Source organism: Scyliorhinus canicula, chromosome 6 (genome assembly GCF_902713615.1).
Source record: "Scyliorhinus canicula chromosome 6, sScyCan1.1, whole genome shotgun sequence".
NCBI lineage: Eukaryota > Metazoa > Chordata > Chondrichthyes > Carcharhiniformes > Scyliorhinidae > Scyliorhinus > Scyliorhinus canicula.
The window spans coordinates 182,144,065-182,163,547 of record NC_052151.1 but is presented as its reverse complement, the minus strand read 5'-3'; the positions used below and the strand labels follow the sequence as shown (position 1 = coordinate 182,163,547).

Here is a 19,483-nt window from a genome sequence, read left to right as displayed (position 1 = left end):
GAGTTTGTAGCCTCAGAAGGCACAAAACTCTTCCAGGAGCTGCATGGTTGCTTTCAGGCCTTTCTGTGGATCTGAGATGTAGAGGAACAGGTCACCCGTGATGTACCGTCAATTACCACGAGACGAGAATGGTGAAACAATCGAAGCTTTATTGCAAAAGATGTTGTGCCTCTTGCAGCTGGAACCAGAATGGGAGCAGCGCAGGAGAGCATACACTTTTATACAGCGCCTGCTGGGAGGAGCCAGCAGGCTGGGATTTACTGTGGTACCTGTAATACATGGGCAGTACCGTAATACATGAAATGTGTTACCAGTGGCGTTTTAGCACATTCACCCCCTGTTTTTAAAAAAAGTCCAGTGGGGGGTGAAGAAAACATTACATATTGAGTCTGTTGGGGGCTCTGACCCTACACTGTGATCGCCTCAGTCCTGGTGGTGGCGTGGGCGCCGATGTGGTCACCTGCGACTCCGGGAACATGTTGTCCTTTTCTTTGTCACCCCTTAGTGGATCCAGTGGGGGAAATCTTGCTGGGGTGGGGGCTGCGGTGAGGTTCGCTGGTGGGAGGGTGGGTGGTGCAGGGGTGAACGAGGCAACCGGTTGGGGGGGGGGGGGGGGGCAGTATCGGGCCGTGGGTGGGGATCCTGCGGCTGCCAGGTCCCGGAGGGAGACTGTCCTGTCGCCCGTCGGGGTGTGCCACGTAGACATACTGCGGGTTTGCATGGAGGAGGTTAACTTTCTCAACCAAGGGATCCGATTTATGGCTCCGCACGTGCTTCCGGAGGAGGACGGGTCCAGAAACTGTCAACCATGTTGGGAACGAGACCCTAGAGGTGGACTTCCTAGGGAAGGCAAACACACGTTCGTGAGGGGTCTCATTAGTAGTGGTGCACAGGAGTGGCCGGATGGAGTGGAGCGTGTCGGGGAGGACCTCCTGCCAGCGGGAGACCGGGAGATTTCTAGACCGAAGGGCCAGCAGGACGGCTTTCCAGACCGTCCCGTTCTTCCTCTCCATCTGCCCGTTTCCCCGGGGGTTGTAGCTGGTCGTCCTGCTCGAGGCAATGCCCTTGCTGAGCAGGAATTGACGCAGCTCATCACTGATAAAGGAGGATCCCCGATCGCTATGGATGTAGGTGGGGAAACCGAACAGGGTGAAGGTGCTGTGCAGGGCCTTGATGACCATGGCAGAAGTCATGTCGGGCCATGGGATGGCGAAAGGGAACCGGGAGTACTCATCAATTACGTTGAGGAAGTACCCGTTGCGATCGGTGGAGGGGAGAGGCCCTTTGAAGTCCATGCTGAGGATCTAAATGGGGCGGGAAGCCTTCACCAGGTGCGCTCTATCTGGCCGGTAGAAGGCGGCTTGCACTCTGCGCAGACTTGGCAGTCTCTGGTTACGGTCCTGACCTCCTCAATGGAGTTAGGCAGGTGGCAGGCCTTAACAAAATGGAAGAACCGGGTGACCCCCGGGTGGCAGAGGTCATTGTGGAGAGCCCGGAGTTGGTCCACTTGTGTGCTGGCACATGTACCGAGGGATAGGGCATCTGGGGGCTCATTGAGCTTTCCGGGCGATACAAGATCTCATAGATATAGGTGGAGAGCTCGATCCTCCACCTCAAGATCTTGTCGTTTTTGATCTTGCCCCGCGGTGTATTGTTAAACATGAAGGCAACCGACCGTTGGTCAGTGAGGAGAGTGAATCTCCTGCCGGCCAGGTAATGCCACCAATGTCTCACAGCTTCCACAATGGCTTGGGCCTCCTTTTCGACAGAGGTGTGTCGAATTTTGGAGGCATTGAGGGTGCGGGAAAAGAAAGCCACGGGTCTGACTGTTTGGTTGAGAGTGGCGGCCAGAGCTACGTCTGATGCATCGCTCTGCACCTGAAAGGGGAGGGTCTTGTCGACTGCATGCATCGTGGCCTTGGCGATGTCCGCCCTGATTGAAGGCTTGGCGGGCCTCAGCCGTTCAGGGGAAAAATTGTGGACTTGATGAGTGGGCGGGCCTTGTCCGGATAATTCGGGACCCACTAGGCGTAATACAAGAAAAACCCCAGGCATCGTTTCAGGGCCTTGGGGCAGTGGGGGAGAGGGAGTTCCAGGAGGGGGCTCATGCGGTCGGGGTCGGGCCCTTGGACTCCATTTTCCACTGTGTAGCCAAGGATGGCTAAGCAGTTGGTGCGGAACATGCATTTCTCCTTATTGTTGATGAGGTTAAGGAGTTTGGCGGTCTGGAGGCATTTTTGGAGGTTACCGTTGTGGTCCTGCTGATCGTTGCCGCAGATGGTGACATTATCTAGGTGGCCCGCAGCCCGTACTGGTCAACCATTCGGTCCATCTCTCGCTTGAAGACTGCGACCCCATTGGTGACGCTGAAGATGATAGAGGCGGCCACCTGCTTCGAACGCAGTGTATTGGCTCTCTTCTGGGCGGATGGGGAGCTGGTAGGCGGACTTCAAGTCTACTGTGGAGAAGACTCGATATTGCGCAGTCTGATTGACCATGTCAGATATGCGTGGGAGGGGTACACGTTGACTACGTGTACCGATTGATGGTCTGACTGCAGTCAATGACCTGTGCTTCTCAGGGTTCACTACCACCACCTGAGCTCTCCAGGGGCTGTTTCTGATCATGCTCCACATTTGGTGGACCTGGAGCTGGGGGAGGGGAAGGATCAGCGCCCGCTGTGGAGGTTGGATGTGGGGCTTTTGGCAGAGGAGGAAGTGTGCGGGCGGATCCGTAGGGGTATCGAGGGGTATCTGGAAACCAATGACAATGGGGAGGTGCAGGTTGGGATGGTTTGGGAAGCGCTAAAGGCAGTAGTTAGAGGGGAGCTGATATCTATTTGGGCGCACAGGGAGAGGGGGGAGAGGGTCGAGAGGGAGAGGCTGGTGGTGGAGATGGTCAGGGTGGATAGGAGATATGCAGACACCCCGAAGGAGGGGCTTCTGAGGGAGCGGCGTAGTCTCCAGGCGGAGTTTGACATTTTAACCACCCGGAAGGCGGAGGCGCAGTGGAGGAGGGCGCAGGGGGCAGTATATGAGTACGGGGAGAAGGCAAGTCGGATGTTGGCTCACCAGCTCCGGAAACTGGAGGCAGCTAGAGAAATTGGGGGAGCCACGGATGCAGGTGGGAACTTAGTGCGGGGTGGAAAGGACATCAATAGGGTGTTCAGATCCTTTTATGAGGGGCTGTACCGGGCGGTACCCCCCGGGAAAGCGGGATGGACCACTTTTTGGATAAGCTGGAGTTCCCAAGCGTAGGGGACGAGCGAGTGGAGGGTTTGGGGGCCCCAATTGAGTTGGAGGAGCTGGTGGAGGCGTTGGGGAGTATGCAGACAGGGAAAGCGCCAGGGCCTGACGGGTTCCCGGTGGAATTTTATAAGAAGTCTCCAGTTTTGCTGGGCCCGCTGCTGGTGAGGACCCTGAATGAGGCCAGGGAGGGGGGGGGCTCTGCCCCCGACGATGTCCAGGGCAATTATCTCTTTGCTCCTGAAGCAAGACAAGGACCCCCCCTCAGTGTGGGTCTTATAGGCTGATCTCGCTCCTTAACGTAGATGTCAAGTTGTTGGCAAAGGTGCTGTCCAGGAGGGTGGAGGATGTGGTCCCGACGGTGATTCATGAGGACCAAACGGGGTTTGTAAAAGGGAGACAATTGAATGCCAACGTGCGGAGGCTCCTGAATGTCATGATGATGGCGCCGGTGGCTGGGGAGTCAGAAATAGTGGCGTCCATGGATGCAGAGAAAGCTTTTGATAGGGTGGAGTGGAGATATCTGTGGGAGGTGTTGCGGAGGTGTGGGTTTGGTGAGGGGTTCATCAGCTGGGTGAGGTTGCTGTACAGCTCCCCGGTGGCGAGTGTGGTGACGAACGGGAGGCGGTCAGAGGACTTTCGGCTTTCCAGAAGTTGTTTGCCAACAACTTGACAAGGGACAAGGTACCCCTTGTCTCCCCTGCTCTTCGCGTTAGCAATTAGAACATAGAACATAGAACGATACAGCGCAGTACAGGCCCTTCGGCCCTCGATGTTGCACCGACATGGAAAAAACTAAAGGCCATCTAACCTACACTATGCCCTTATCATCCATATGCTTATCCAGTAAACTTTTAAATGCCCTCAATGTTGACGAGTTCCCTACTGTTGCAGGTAGGGCATTCCACGGCCTCACCACTCTTTGCGTAAAAAACCCACCTCTGACCTCTGTCCTATATCTATTACCCCTCAATTTAAGGCGATGTCCCCTCGTGCTAGCCACCTCCATCCGCGGGAGAAGGCTCTCACTGTCCACCCTATCTAACCCTCTGATCATTTTGTATGCCTCTATTAGGTCACCTCTTAACCTTCTCTCTAACGAAAACAACCTCAAGTCCATCAGCCTTTCCTCATAAGATTTTCCCTCCATACCAGGCAACATCCTGGTAAATCTCCTCTGCACCCGTTCCAAAGCTTCCACGTCCTTCCTATAATGAGGCGACCAGAACTGTACGCAATACTCCAAATGCGGCCGTATCAGAGTTTTGTACAACTGCAACATGACCTCATGGCTCCGGAACTCAATCCTTCTACCAATAAAGGCCATCACACCACAGGCCTTCTTCACAACCCTATCAACCTGGGTGGCAACTTTCAGGGATCTATGTACATGGACACCGAGATCCCTCTGCTCATCCACACTACCAAGAATTTTACCATTAGCCAAATATTCCTCATTCCTGTTATTCTTTCCAAAGTGAATCACCTCACACTTCTCCACATTAAACTCCATTTGCCGCCTCTCAGCCCAGCTCTGCAGCTTATCTATGTCCCTCTGTAACCTGCAACATCCTTCCGCACTGTCTGCAACTCCACTGACTTTAGTGTCGTCTGCAAATTTACTCACCCATCCTTCTGCGCCCTCCTCTAGGTCATTTATAAAAATGACAAACAGCAACGGCCCCAGAACAGATCCTTGTGGTACGCCACTCGTAACTGAACTCCATTCTGAACATTTCCCATCAACCACCACTCTCTGTCTTCTTTCAACTAGCCAATTTCTGATCCACATCTCTAAATCACCCTCAATCCCCAGCCTCCGTATTTTCTGCAATAGCCGACCGTGGGGAACCTTATCAAACGCTTTACTGAAATCCATATACACCACATCAACTGCTCTACCCTCGTCCACCTGTTCAGTCACCTTCTCAAAGAACTCGATAAGGTTTGTGAGGCATGACCTACCCATCACAAAACCATGCTGACTATCCCTAATCATATTATTCCTATCTAGATGATTATAAATCGTATCTTTTATAATCCTCTCCAAGACTTTACCCACCACAGATGTTAGGCTCACCGGCCTATAGTTACCGGGGTTATCTCTACTCCCCTTCTTGAACAAAGGGACCACATTTGCTATCCTCCAGTCCTCTGGCACTATTCCTGTAGCCAATGATGACCTAAAAATCAAAGCCAAAGGCTCAGCAATCTCTTCCCTGGCTTCCCAGCCAATCCTTGGATCAATCCCATCAGGCCCCGGGGACTTATCTATTTTCACCTTGTCCAGAATTGCCAACACTTCTTCCCTACGCACCTCAATGCCATCTATTCTAATAGCCTGGGTCTCAGCATTCTCCTCCACAATATTATCTTTTTCCTGAGTGAATACTGATGAAAAGTATTCATTTAGTATCTCGCTTATCTCCTCAGCCTCCACACACAACTTCCCACCACTGTCCTTGACTGGCCCTACTCTTACCCTAGTCATTCTTTTATTCCTGACATACCTATAGAAAGCTTTTGGGTTTTCCTTGATCCTACCTGCCAAAGACTTCTCATGTCCCCTCCTTGCTCGTCTTAGCTCTCTCTTTAGATCCTTCCTCGCTTCCTTGTAACTATCAAGCGCCCCAACTGAAACTTCACGCCTCATCTTCACATAGGCCTCCTTTTTCCTCTTAACAAGAGATTCCACTTCTTTGGTAAACCACGGTTCCCTCGCTCTACCCTTTCCTCCCTGTCTGACTGGTACGTACTGATCAAGAACACGCAATAGCTGTTCCTTGAACAAGCTCCACATATCCAGTGTGCCCAACCCTTGCAGCCTACTTCTCCAACCTACACATCCTAAGTCATGTCTAATGGCATCATAATTGCCCTTCCCCCAGCTATAACTCTTGCCCTGCGGGGTATACTTATCCCTTTCCATCACTAACGTAAAGGTCACCGAATTGTGGTCACTGTCTCCAAAGTGTTCACCTACCTCCAGATCTAACACCTGGCCTGGTTCATTACCCAAAACCAAATCCAAAGTGGCCTCACCTCTTGTTGGCCTGTCAACATATTGTGTCAGAAAACCCTCCTGCACACATTGTACAAAGAACGACCCATCCAATGTACTCGAACTATATCTTTTCCAGTCAATATTAGGAAAGTTAAAGTCTCCCATAACAACTACCCTGTTACTTTCGCTCTTTTCCAGAATCATCTTCGCCATTCTTTCCTCTACATCTCTAGAACTATTAGGTGGCCTATAGAAAACTCCCAGCAGTGTGACCTCTCCTTTCCTGTTTCTAACCTCAGCCCATACTACCTCGGAAGAAGAGTCCCCATCTTGCATCCTTTCTGCCACCGTAATACTGTCCTTGACTAGCAGCGCCACACCTCCCCCTCTTGCCCCCTTCTCTGACCTTACTAAAACACCTAAACCCCGGAACCTGCAACAACCATTCCTGTCCCTGCTCTATCCATGTCTCTGAAATGGCCACAACATCGAAGTCCCAGGTACCAACCCATGCTGCCAGTTCCCCTACCTTATTTCGTATACTCCTGGCATTGAAATAGACACACTTCAAACCACCGACCTGAACACTGGCGCCCTCCTGCAAAGTCAAAACTGTGCGCCTGACCTCTCTACTCATAATCTCCCGTACCCCAAAACTACAATCCAGGTTCCCATGCCCCTGCTGAATTAGTTTAAACCCCCCCAAAGAGTACTAACAAATCTCCCCCCCAGGATATTGGTGCCCCTTAGGTTCAGATGGAGACCATCCTGTCTATAGAGGTCCCACCTTCCCCAGAAAGAGCCCCAGTTATCCAGAAATCTGAATCCCTCCCGCCTGCACCATCCCTGTAGCCACGTGTTTAATTGCTCTCTCTCCCTATTCCTCGTCTATTGAGCCCCTGGCCATGGCGCTGAGGGACTCGAAGGGTTGGAGGGGGATTGTGCGTGGGGTGGGGTGGAGCACCGGTTGTCGCTGTATGCAGATGATCTGCTGCTGTATGTTGCGAACCCGGCTGAGGGGATGCCAGAGGTGCTGAGGATACTCGAGGAGTTTGGGGACTTTTCGGGATATAAGCTCAATGTGGGGAAAAGCGAGCTGTTTGTCCTGCACCCAGGGGGTCAGGAGAAGGAGATAGGGGAACTCCCGATGAGGAGGGCTACGGGGAGCTTTAGGTATCTTGGGGTCCACGTGGCTAGGACCTGGGGGGCTATGCATAGGCTTAACTTTTCGCGGCTGGTGGGGCAGATGGAGGAGGAGTTCAGGAGGTGGGATGCGCTGCCGCTCTCGTTGGCGGGCAGGGTCCAGTCGGTTGGAATGACGGTGCTCCCGAGGTTTTTGTTTCTTTTCCAGTGCCTCCCCATGTTGATCCCGAAGGCTTTTTTCAGAAGGGTGAATAAGTCGATTCTGGGGTTTGTGTGGGCGCGGAAGGCCCCGAGAGTAAGCAGGGTATTTTTGGAGCGAAGAAGGGATAGGGGGCCTGGCGCTGCCCAACCTGTGTGGATATTATTGGGCGGCGAACGTGGCAATGATTCGCAGGTGGGTGACGGAAGGGGAGGGTGACGCATGGAAGAGACTGGAGGTAGCGTCCTGTGCGGGTACGAGTCCGGAGGCCTTGATGACGGCCCCACTTCCACTCCCCCCGGCAAAGTACTCCACGAGTCCAGTGGTGGTTGCGTCCCTCAAAATCTGGGGACAGTGGAGGCGGCATAGGGGGGAAGTGAAGACCTCAGTTTGGGCCCCAATATGGGGCAATCACCGTTTTGCGCCGGGGAGAATGGGTGGGGGATTTGGGAGTTGGCACAGGGCAGGCATCAGACAGTTTGGGAACCTCTTTTTGGATGGGAAGTTCGCGACTCTGGAGGAGCTGGTGGGGAAGTGGAACCTCCCCCCGGGAACGCATTTAGGTATTTGCAGGTCAGGGACTTTGTTAAGAGGCAGGTGGAGGAGTTTCTGCGGCTGCCGCCAAGGGGGGTGCAGGACAGTGGGTCGGGGAAGGGACGTAGGGGGTCTGGCGCTGCCCAACCTGTGTGGATATTATTGGGCGGCGAACGTGGCGATGATTCGCAGGTGGGTGACAGAAGGGGAGGGTGACGCATGGAAGAGACTGGCGGTAGCGTCCTGTGCGGGTACGAGTCCGGAGGCTTTCGGGGACGTGGGTCGGGGAAGGGAAGATCTCGGCTATCTACCAACTGCTGCAGGAGGAGGCCTCAGTAGATGAGCTCAAAACGAAATGGGAGGAAGAGCTAGGGGAAGAGATTGAGGATGGGACGTGGTCGAACGCCCTGGAGAGGGTGAATTCTTCCTCCTCTTGTGCACGGCTCAGCCTAATTCAGCTGAAGGTGCTGCATAGGGCTCACATGACGGGGGCAAGGATGAGCCGGTTTTTCGGAGGGGAAGACAGGTGTGGGAGGTGTTCGGGTGACCCGGCAAACCGCACCCATATGTTTTGGGCATGTCTGGCTCGGGAGAGGTTTTGGAAAGGGGTGGTGGGGATTTTGTCGGAAGTGGTTGGGTCTAGGGTCAGGCCAGGCTGGGGGCTCGCGATCTTTGGGGTAGCTTCGGAGCCGGGAGTGCAGGAGGCGAGAGAGGCCGGCATTCTGGCCTTTGCGTTTCTAGTAGCCCGGCGCAGGATTCTGTTACAGTGGAGGGATACGCGGCCCCCCGAGTTCGGAGACCTGGGTCAATGACATGGCCGGGTTCATCACGTTGGAGAGGATGAAATTTGCCCTGAGGGGGTCGGTACAGGGGTTCTCTCGGCGGTGGCAGCCCTTTCTCGATTTCCTGGCGAAGGGGTAGAGCAGGGGTGGGCAAACTTTTCCGTGCAAGGGCCACATTCAGAAATTCACAATTCACAAAGGGCCGCATAGTATATTAAGTAAAATAATTACTTCACCCGGTTATGATTCTGGGCACCTCATATAGAACATAGAACAGTACAGCACAGAACAGGCCCTTCGGCCCTCGACGTTGTGCCGAGCAATGATCACCCTACTCAAGTCAACGTATCCACCCTATACCAGTAAGTAACCCAACAGCCCCCCCCCCCCCCCCCCCCCCATTAACCTTTAAAAAAAAATTAAAACCTTTGGCGGGCCGCATGCGGCCCGCGTGCCGTAGTTTGCCCACCCCTGGGGTAGAGAGTGGTCGGTCTCGGCAGCAACCGGGGGGGTTTGTTATGTTATTTTCTTCTTTCTTGTATTGCTATTTGTTATTATTTATTTTGGGGGGAAGAGTTCTTTTCTTGTTTTGATGTGGAAACACGCCCTGTTTGTTTTACATTGCGGGGAGAAAATTTGTTATTGTTATTAAAAAACTTGAATAAAAATTATTTTAAAAAAAATACTCTTGAGGGTTCTCCCATTCACTGTATATTCCCTACCTGCATTAGACCTTCCAAAATGCATTACCTCATATTTGTCCAAATTAAACTCCATCTGCCATCTCTCCGCCCAAGTCTCCAAATGATCAAAATCCTGCTGTATCCTCTGACAGTCCTCATCGCTATCCGCAATTCCACCTACCTTTGTGTCGTCTGCAAACTTACTAATCAGACCAGTTACATTTTCCTCCAAATCATTTATATATACTACGAACAGCAAAGGTCCCAACACTGATCCCTGCGGAACACCACTAGTCCCAGCCCTCCAATTAGAAAAGCACCCTTCCATTGCTTCTCTCTGCCTACTATGACCTTGTCAGTTCTGTATCCACCTTGCCAGCTCACCCCGATCCCGTGTGACTTTACCTTTTGTACCAGTCTACCATGAGGGACCTTGTCTATTCTTGTTCTGGACGAAACTCGTTCTATAAGTCTCTGTTTCTTTCAGTCAGCAATCTTCCTCCGACCCGCCTTCATCGCTGCTTCGCCTGCCCTTTGTCCAGGCCGATGGCCCATACAAAGTTGTTTGCCTCCACTCGGGTATTGAAATAGTCCTCTTTGCTCTGGTGTGTGACCCAAAGTCCCATTTTTATATAGTGCCGACTTTGACTGATTAAACTCGGCTCTTCTTTTGCCAGGTCTGCCTCAATGTCTTGATAAATATGGATTCTGTGTCCTTTCCATGTGCTCACTTTAGTCTGTCTTGCGCACCGCAGGATCCTCTCACGGTTCTGGCATCGGTGCAGCTACGCGATAATCGCTCTTGGCTGCTCCTCCGCCTTGGGCTTTGGTCTGAGCGCTTTGTATGCCCTGTCGAGTTCTGAGGAGGTTGAGGAAGTTATCTCTCCCGACTAGGATGCCCAGCATTTGGGTGATGTAGCCTGTCGGCTCTCTATGCTCGATGCCTTTCGGCAGGCCCACAATCCGCAAGGTTTGTCGTTGGGACCTATTTTCCTGGTCCTCGACCTTCCCCTTCAAGCTCCCTTGGGCCACAATCAACCTTTTCACCTCTGGTTCCAGAGTGATGATCTTGTCGGTCTGGTCCGTCGAGGCTCTCTCGAGGTCATGGATCGTCCATTTCTGCACCTCCACTTCTTCCCCTGTCTGTCAATTTGGTAGGGTGACCATCGCCTCCATCACCACCACCTGGATCTCAATTCTGATTGCCTCTTTCATGGCAGCCAGCTCCTTCTTGAGGAAGGTCTCCAGGTGGCGAGGGGGAGGCTGATGCTCGGGTCGATGATTTCCCCCTCTCGTGGATCCGCCGGTTCATCCGCTCGCTGTTCGTGGCCCCTTCCGCCACTTCTGCCATCCCTTTGGCCCCTTGAGCTCCTGTTCGTTGGTATTTTATTTGCAGTCATTCTCTTTCTTCCATTGGGGTTACTTCGCTTTCGATTCTTCCGACAAAATTTGCCTGAAAGTGTCTTTTTGGTTCTAGTTTGGAGGAGAGCTGCCTGATGTGCGTCCGCTCAGCAAATCACCATCACTAGCAGTCCATGAGGTCTTACTTTTAAGGGCATCCTTATCGATGGTCTATTCCCTCATTTACTCTCATTGGTTTCTAATTCTCAGCTGAGACCTCCTGGTTTTTTCAAATAGATGTTTATTACTGAGATGACGATTTAGTAGTCAAACATTGGCCATTACTTACGATTGACTGGTGTCCATTAAGGATAATTTAGTGTCCACATGCGCGCCTCATGAGAATAGAATTTTCATGCCACTGCTGGCCATAGACCTTGCTGTAACTAATTATTTGATACATTCTTATTGATAAATGAACTAGAATACAATGGTCTATTCATTATATGGAACATTCGTTGGAACAGTGTTTAAATTTCTACAGACAAGACAGGGGCAGCACGGTAGCACAAGTGGATAGCACTGTGGCTTCACATCGCCAGGTCCCATGTTCGATTCCCTGCTGGGTCACTGTCTGTGCGGAGTCTGCACGTTCTCCCCGTGTCAGCGTGGGTTTCCTCCGGATGCTCCGGTTTCCTCCCACAGTCCAAAGATGTGCAGGTTAGATGGATTGGCCATGATAAATTGCCCTTAGTGTCCAAAATATGTTAGGAGGGGTTATTGGGTCACGGGGACAGGGTGGAAGTGAGGGCTTAAGTGGGTTGGTGCAGACTCGATGGGCTGAATGCCTCCTTCTGCACTGTATGTTCTAAGACCCTAAAGTTCAACAGTTAATTAATTATCTGAAACAATGACTATCTTTTACAGTCATGGCATTTTGAATAATTCCATTCTCTAGTTCTGCACTCAGTCAGTACCTAAAGACATTGATAAATCAAGGAATCAAACAATCAGTAATCTATCAGAGGGCCACAAATGTGGCCCACTCACTAGCCGAGATTGCCCACCACTCAGTTAATACAATCACAGAACCCGTACAGTGCAGAAGGAGGCCATTCGACCCACTGAATCTGCACCGACTCTCCAAAAGAGCAGCCTGCCTAAGTCCAATACCCTATCCTATCCTCGTAATCCCATCTAACGTTAGGACATCAATGGCAATTTAGCACGGCCAGTCCACTTGAACTGCACATCTTTGGACTGTGGGAGGAAATGGGAGCACCCGGAGGAAACCCATACAGGCAGGGGGAGAACGTGCAGACTCCGCACAGTCACCCGAGGTTGGAATCGAACCCGGGTCCCTGGCGCTGTGAGGCAGCAGTGCTAACCACCATGCCGCCGCCACCTGCGCTACTTTCATTAAAGAACTCCTGTATTTTGCTACTGGCCTCGGTACCAAATATTGCTTTTGTGAACCATGAAGGAATCCACACCGAGTAGTTCAAATGACACAAAGTTTGATTATCATGAACTATTATCTATACAACATGGAAAATTCCTGCTGGGTCTCTTCCCATCAATACCAAAACATATTGTCTTTATACAAGCATAATTAGGTTGGTTATGACAATTGTCTTTATTAAAAAGTGTTTCAGGACATTGTCCCACATTAAACATACCACATAAATGTAATACATAAATTCAGTTGGCTAAATTCAATTAACCATGTGATTGTTTGGGAAGGCCAAAGATACTGCTGCAGAGTTCTAGTTAGTTTTAATAAGATTTCTCAGGTGTGCTTTGTAAAATGTGTCTTGAGTAGTGGCACAGAATGAATTATAATGTATTCAGACCCAATGAATGGCCCTCACATGTTTCTGATTTCTTTTAGGAGGAGCTCTGAACTTTCGAGTGGTTCCAGCTTCATTATATTCGAGGGCACTAAACCACTTACGAATGCGGTACGGTACAACTTTCAGATAGATTTGTCTATGTTGGGGTGATGGTTTGTTTTGCTTTCTTGCCTGTCAGGTGAGATGTTAAGCTGCTCTCTCAGGTGGATTCCACAGTACTATTTGAAGAAGCAAGTGAGATCACCTCAGGATATAATAATAATCTTTATTAGTGTCACAAGTAGATTCACATCAAAATGTGAAAATCCCCAAGTCACCACATTCCGGCGCCTGTTTGGGTACAGGGAGGGAGAATTCAGAATGTCCAATTCATCTAACAAGCACGTCTTTCGGCACTTGTGGGAGGAAACCGAAGCACCCGGAGGAACATGGGGAGAACATGCAGACTCCGCACAGATCAACTATAATCAATTTCTCAACCAACATCATTAAAACAGATTAACTCATCTTTTATTTAATTGCAGTTTATGAGATTTTGTACACAAATTGGATTATGACGTTCAGAAGTACTTCACTGACTGCAAAGTGCTTTGGGCCATTCTTAGACTGTGAATGGCAGTTTGCAAATGCCTTTTTCCACTATTTTTGAATATAAGGCACTGCTCAGACACCCCAAACACACCGTGGCCAGGGTGAAAGGAAGGACCTGCTTCTTGTGGTGATATGCATCACTGTAAATACACAAGGGGTTAACGAAATACATGTAGACTAGATAGACACTAGAGGGAACACCAGAGACTTGACACACAGACATTCAACCAATAGGTCAGTAAGATAGGACACGACCAATGGGCATTCACGACACACACAGACGTGACACTACCACAGGGGGGCATTACACCAACCCATATACAGTAGTCCCCCGTTATACCGCGCTCCGCAATACCGCGGTTCGCGATATACCGCGGGGGGGCTTATGGACCCCAACTGTCAGTTGTGTCAATTTCAGCGGCCGGCTGATTGTTTCAGTGAGAGCAGCTTCCCTCTCTGGATCAAAGTGAGCCGGCCGCTGAAATTGACACTGCCGGCTGCTCTCTCCCTCCAATCAGAAACATTAAAACTTAAAAGTTGGATTGGCGGGAGAGAGCAGCGGGCAGTGTCAATTTCAGCGGCCGGCTCACTTTGATCCGGAGAGGGAAGCTGCTCTCTCACTGAAACAATCAGCCGGCCGCTGAAATTGACACTGCCGAGGGGGGGGCGGGTGTTGGGGGGGAGAAGAGGGGGGGGCGGGTGTTGGGGGGGGGAGAAGAGGGGGGGCGGGTGTTGGGGGGGGGGAGAAGAGGGGGGGGCGGGTGTTGGGGGGGAAGAGGGGGGGGCGGGTGTTGGGGGGGAGAAGAGGGGGGGCGGGTGTTGGGGGGGAGAGGAGGGGGGAGAAGAGGGGGGGGGCGGGTGTTGGGGGGGGAGAAGAGGGGGGGAGAAGGGGGGGGGGCGGGTGTTGGGGGGGAGAAGAGGGGGGGGCGGGTGTTGGGGGGGAGAGGAGGGGGGGGGAGAAGAGGGGGGGGGGGGGGGGCGGGTGTTGGGGGGGGGAGAGGAGGGGGGAGAAGGAGGGGGGCGGGTGTTGGGGGGGGAGAGGAGGGGGCGGGTGTGGGGGAGACCCCCCTGTGGGTGTGGGGGAGACCCCCCTGTGGGTGTGGGGGAGACCCCCCTGTGGGTGTGGGGGAGACCCCCCTGTGGGTGTGGGGGAGACCCCCCTGTGGGTGTGGGGGGAGACCCCCCTGTGGGGTGGGGGGGAGAGAGGAGGGCCCTGCGGGTGTTGGGGAGAGAGGGGGCCCCTGCGAGTGTTGGGGGGGAGAGGAGGGGGGGCGGGTGTTGGGGGGGGGAGAGGAGGGGGGTGGGTGTGGGGGAGACCCCCCTGTGGGTGTGGGGGAGACCCCCCTGTGGGTGTGGGGGGGACCCCCCCTGGGGTGTGGGGGAGACCCCCCTGGGGTGTGGGGGAGAGAGGGGGTCCCTGCGGGTGTTGGGGGGGAGAGGAGGGGGCGGGTGTGGGGGGGAGAGGAGGGGGGCGGGTGTTGGGGGGGAGAGGGGGAGAGGAGGGGGTCCGCGGTTGTTGGGGGGGAGAGGAGGGGGGCGGGGTGTGGGGAGACCCCCCTGTGGGTGTGGGGGAGACCCCCCTGGGGGTGTGGGGGAGAGAGGGGGGCCCTGCGGGTGTTGGGGGGGAGAGGTGGGGGGGCAGGTGTTGGGGGGGAGCGGATGTGGACGGGTGTGGGGGAGACCCCCCTGTGGGTGTGGGGAGACCCCCTGGGGTGTGGGGGAGAGAGGGTTGGACCTGCGGGTGTTGGGGGAGAGAGGAGGTCCTGCGGGTGTTGGGGAGAGAGAGGGGGGCCCTGCGGGTGTTGGGGGACGGGGGAGGAGAGGGCGAGCCGGAGGGTGTGGGGAGGGGGCGAGCGGGAGGGTGTGGGGGGAGAGGGGGCGAGCCGAGGGTGTGGGGGGAGAGGGGGCGAGCCGGAGGGTGTTGGGGGGGAGAGGGGGCAAGTCGGAGGGTGTGGGGGGAGAGGGGTCTAGTTGGAGGATGTGGGGGAGAGGGGGCAAAACCGGAGGAAAAAAAAAAAAACGAAATTGACACTGCCGGCTGCTCTCTCCCTCCAATCAGAAACATTAAAACTTAAAAAGTTGGATTGGAGGGAGAGAGCAGCGGGCAGTGTCAATTTCAGCGGCCGGCTGATTTCAGTGAGAGCAGCTTCCTTCTCCCGGATCAAAGTGAGCCGGCCGCTGAAATTTTAATTGGATCCACGATGGGGGTTTTAAATTTATTTAAAAATCTATGCTAGCGCTTCCCATTGTGAGTCTACGGGGGTCTGACCTCTTCCCCCCGCCCCCCCGTAGACTCACAATGGGAAGCGCTAGCATAGATTTTAAAATAAATTTAAAAACCCCCATCATGGATATCCGCGGCTCGGATACAACGCGGGTGGCTGTCTTGGACCCCAACACCCGCGTTATAAAGGGGGACTACTGTATAAAGGACACAGCACACATGATTTTCCTCTTTCCAGTGGAGACACTCAGAGAGTACACAGGATTGTAGCAGACTGGTTCGTCAGTCTGAGTAGCTATAGCAGGATTAACAGGAGAGTCGAATCCAAGTAGAATTGCTAATAGTTTCATAAATGTGTTAAAGCTATCTCCAAGTCTGAACCTTCCTTTGTCAGAGTGCACATCAAGGAAGCAGCTTATGCTACGTCAAGAGCATAACAAAACACTTCTCTCTGGTGTGTGTGTCTCTCTCTCTCTCTCTCTCCTCCCCCCCCCCCCCCCCCCCCCCCACCCACCCACCCATCACACACTCTTAGTCATCAGAACCATGGAAATTCAAACTGATACACTTTGGATATTAAGCTGCTGATGCAACAGAATTCTGCCAGCCTCTTGATATATCAGCATGGATTTGTAAAGTACTTAAGGTGCTTGACTAATGACATTGAATTTTTTAGATAAAGTAACAGGGAAGGTTGATGAAGGGAATTAAATGGGTGTTGACTATATGCATTTCAAGAATGCATTTGTTAAATACGGCGTAAAAAGGCCAGCCACCAAAATTGAAGTTCAGGTAATGGGAGAGCCAGTGTCACTGTTTGAATGCTTTGCCTGACTTTGTTGTGATGCTGAAAATCTCTTGACTTTTAGAAGACTTGTTAGAAGCATAGTGTGATTTCTATGTATGTATTGTTTGATGTTGTCATTGATGTCCCTGTTTTTAATATTGTACCTGAATGCCTTGCACTATACAGAAATAAGGATAAATCATTTTTTTAAAAATTGGCTTGAGAACAGTGAACAGTGAGTCATGGTAAATGGTTCTTTAGACTGGAGGATAATAGACTGTGGTGTTCCTCATGGATCAGTGGTTTTGTGACTTAGGTGAATAACTTGGAGATTGGAATATGGAATAAATCGTTCAAAATGTGGCTGCCAATTGACTGCAGCAGGTCATGTTTGGCCAGCAGAGTGGGTAGACAAATGGCATTTGAATACAGAGAAGGGAGATATCATTCATGTTGGCAGGAGGGCGACAGCATAGACTGAATGGCAGACTTTTATAGAGAGAGCAGAAACAGGGAGCTGGGGTGCCCGGATTTTCAAGGTGGCAGGATTGATTGAGTGAGTGGTTAGTAAAGCCTGTTGGAGCTTAGTCTTCATATGTAGAGGCATTGAGTAGAAAATAGGGAAGTTATGCTGAACCTTTATTAAGCTCTGGTTAGGCCACAAGGAGATATTATGTCCAATTCTGGTCACCGCACTTTAGGAAGGATGTAAGAGTCCTTGCGAGAGTGCGGAGGAGATTTACCAGAATAACGTGAGGAATAGAGGATTTTCATTCCAAGGTTAGGTTGGAAACGAAGGCGATTGAGGAGAGATTTGATAGAGGAGTACAAGATTATCTCAGACGAGGAAAAACAATTCCTATTAACTGATAGAGCACCGGGTAGAATCATAGAATCATAGAATAACAATAGAATTCCTACAGCACAGAAAGAGACCATTAAGCCCATCAAGTCTGCACTGGCCCTCTGAAAGAGCACCTCACCCAGGCCCACTCTCCGCCCTTCCCTGTAACCCCACCTAACCTACACATCTTTAGACACAGGGGCAATTTAGCATAGCCAATCCACCTAACCTGACTCACACAGGCATGGGAAGAAACTGAAAACTCCACATAGATAGTCACCCAAGGTTGGAATTGAACTCAGATGTCAGGCGCTGTAAGGCAGCAGTGCTAACCACCGTGCCATCGCAAGTAGAGGACACATATTGAAGATTTTGGACAAGATTTGTAGCAGGAATGTGATAGATCCATTTTATTCAGTGAATGATTATGAGCTGGAACTCACTGCCCATGAGGGTGAGGCAAGAGACCATGAATGATTTCAGGAGGAAATTGGATGAGCGTTTGGGGGAAACTCACTTGCTGAGCTTCTGAGGCGGGGGCAGGGATTGGACTGATTCGATTGATTGTCAGAGAGGCCAACATGGATTTGATGGACTGAATGGCCTCGATGTGTGCCATTATGGCTGTATGACTATGACGATTATCACAGAGTGCTATGGCTGCGGAACCTTTAGGGGCTGGTTTAGCTCACTGGGCTAAATCGCTGACTTTTAACGCTGACCAAGCAGGCCGGCAGCACGGTTCGATTCCCGTACCAGCCTCCCCGGACAGGCGCCGGAATGTGGCGACTAGGGGCTTTTCACAGTAACTTAATTGAAGCCTACTCGTGACAATAAGCGATTTTCATTTCATTTTGGTTAGCGGGTGTTGGCTTTTAACTTTTATATCACTCTCTATTTGGAATTAATTGTAATTTATTTTTGTATTGTAGGAACCTACGGGCGGAACCAAATCTAAACGGTATGACTATTTGTCGCCCTAGTTTATATCCTGCTTGTGATTTTGCTGTATTTTGAGTTGTTTACACAATGGCTCATGGTGTGAGCTGTGATACAGTGGTAGCCCTCTTACCTGTTAGTCAGTCAATCAGATGTTCAAGCCTCATTTCCAGACGCTTGAGCAAGTAATCGAGACTGAAACTCCCTGTGCCCTGCTGCGGGAGTGCTGCTGTGCGTGAGGTACCACCTTCCAGGTGAGATGTGAAACCAACGTACTGTTTCCCCCCTCAGGTGGGTGTAAAAGAAGCCATGACCACTATTTTGAAGAAGTGCAGCTGACTCCTCCCTGCTGTCTTGGTCAATATTTATTACTCAGATAACATCTCAAACACATGATCTGACTATTATCACTTGTGGGGGTTTGCTGTGCACAAATTGGCTGTCCACTTCCTGCGTCACAGCAGTGATTAAACTCCATAAATACTTCATCGGCTGTCGGGTTCTTTGGGGCATTCTGAGGTTATGAAAAGTAAAGTCTCAATCTATCTGATATTGTTTAAACATCAAGGCCGGGATCGGGTCGGAGAATCCCCGGGGGGGGGACCCGAGAATTGCGCCCCAACGCCGGCTTCCCCATTCTCCGTTGCCGATTGTCGAGCGCCTGAGGATTCCCACCGCGCCAGTCCTGGGCCATTGACAGCTGCCCCCCCCCCCCCCCCCCCCCCCCCGGCGATTCTCCGGGCCCCAATGGGCCTGATGAGTTTGGCCGATTTCCACCGGCGTGGGTTACTCAAGTCCCACACGGCGGGACCTGGAAGGTGAGTCTGCGGGGGCTGTCCTGGAGGGGTGGGCGGAGGATCTGACTCCGGGGGAGGGGGCCCCACGGTGGCCTGGCCTGCAATCGGGGCCTACCGATCGGCGGGCGGGCTGGTTCTGTGGGGGCCTATTTTACTCCACGTCGGGCCCCTGTAGCACTCCGCCATATTGCCCAGGGGCTGGCACGGAGAAGGGAACCCCCGTGCAAGCGGAAATACGCCGGCCGTTCCGCGCATGCGCGGGCCGTTCCAAGCCGGCTGGAGCTGCAGGGACCACTCCGGCGCCAACCTAGCCCCCTAGGAAGGGGAGCATTCCCCATTACCGGGGACAGTTGATGCCGGAGTGATTGGCGCCGCTTTTCATGGGGGCGTGGGGACATAGCCCCATTATTGGAGAATCCTGTCCATGATCTTTACAAAGCGAGTGATTGTGCTCACTGACTTTAATCTAACATGTGCTTTCTTCATTACATCTATTTTGGAGTTCAGAGCTCTTTTC

The 19,483-nt window shown here is 52.1% G+C and overlaps 1 protein-coding gene across 1 annotated transcript in view; it reads left to right on the top strand.

Annotated features, from left to right (window-relative positions):
• Positions 1 to 19,483, top strand: part of eif2ak2 (eukaryotic translation initiation factor 2-alpha kinase 2) — a 122,993-nt gene that overhangs the window by 65,838 nt on the left and 37,672 nt on the right. The window contains exons 11-12 of the mRNA XM_038800574.1: positions 12,823 to 12,892; positions 18,163 to 18,191. Of these exons, the coding sequence (XP_038656502.1) occupies positions 12,823 to 12,892; positions 18,163 to 18,191 (99 nt within the window). The remainder of the gene's footprint in view (positions 1 to 12,822; positions 12,893 to 18,162; positions 18,192 to 19,483) is intronic.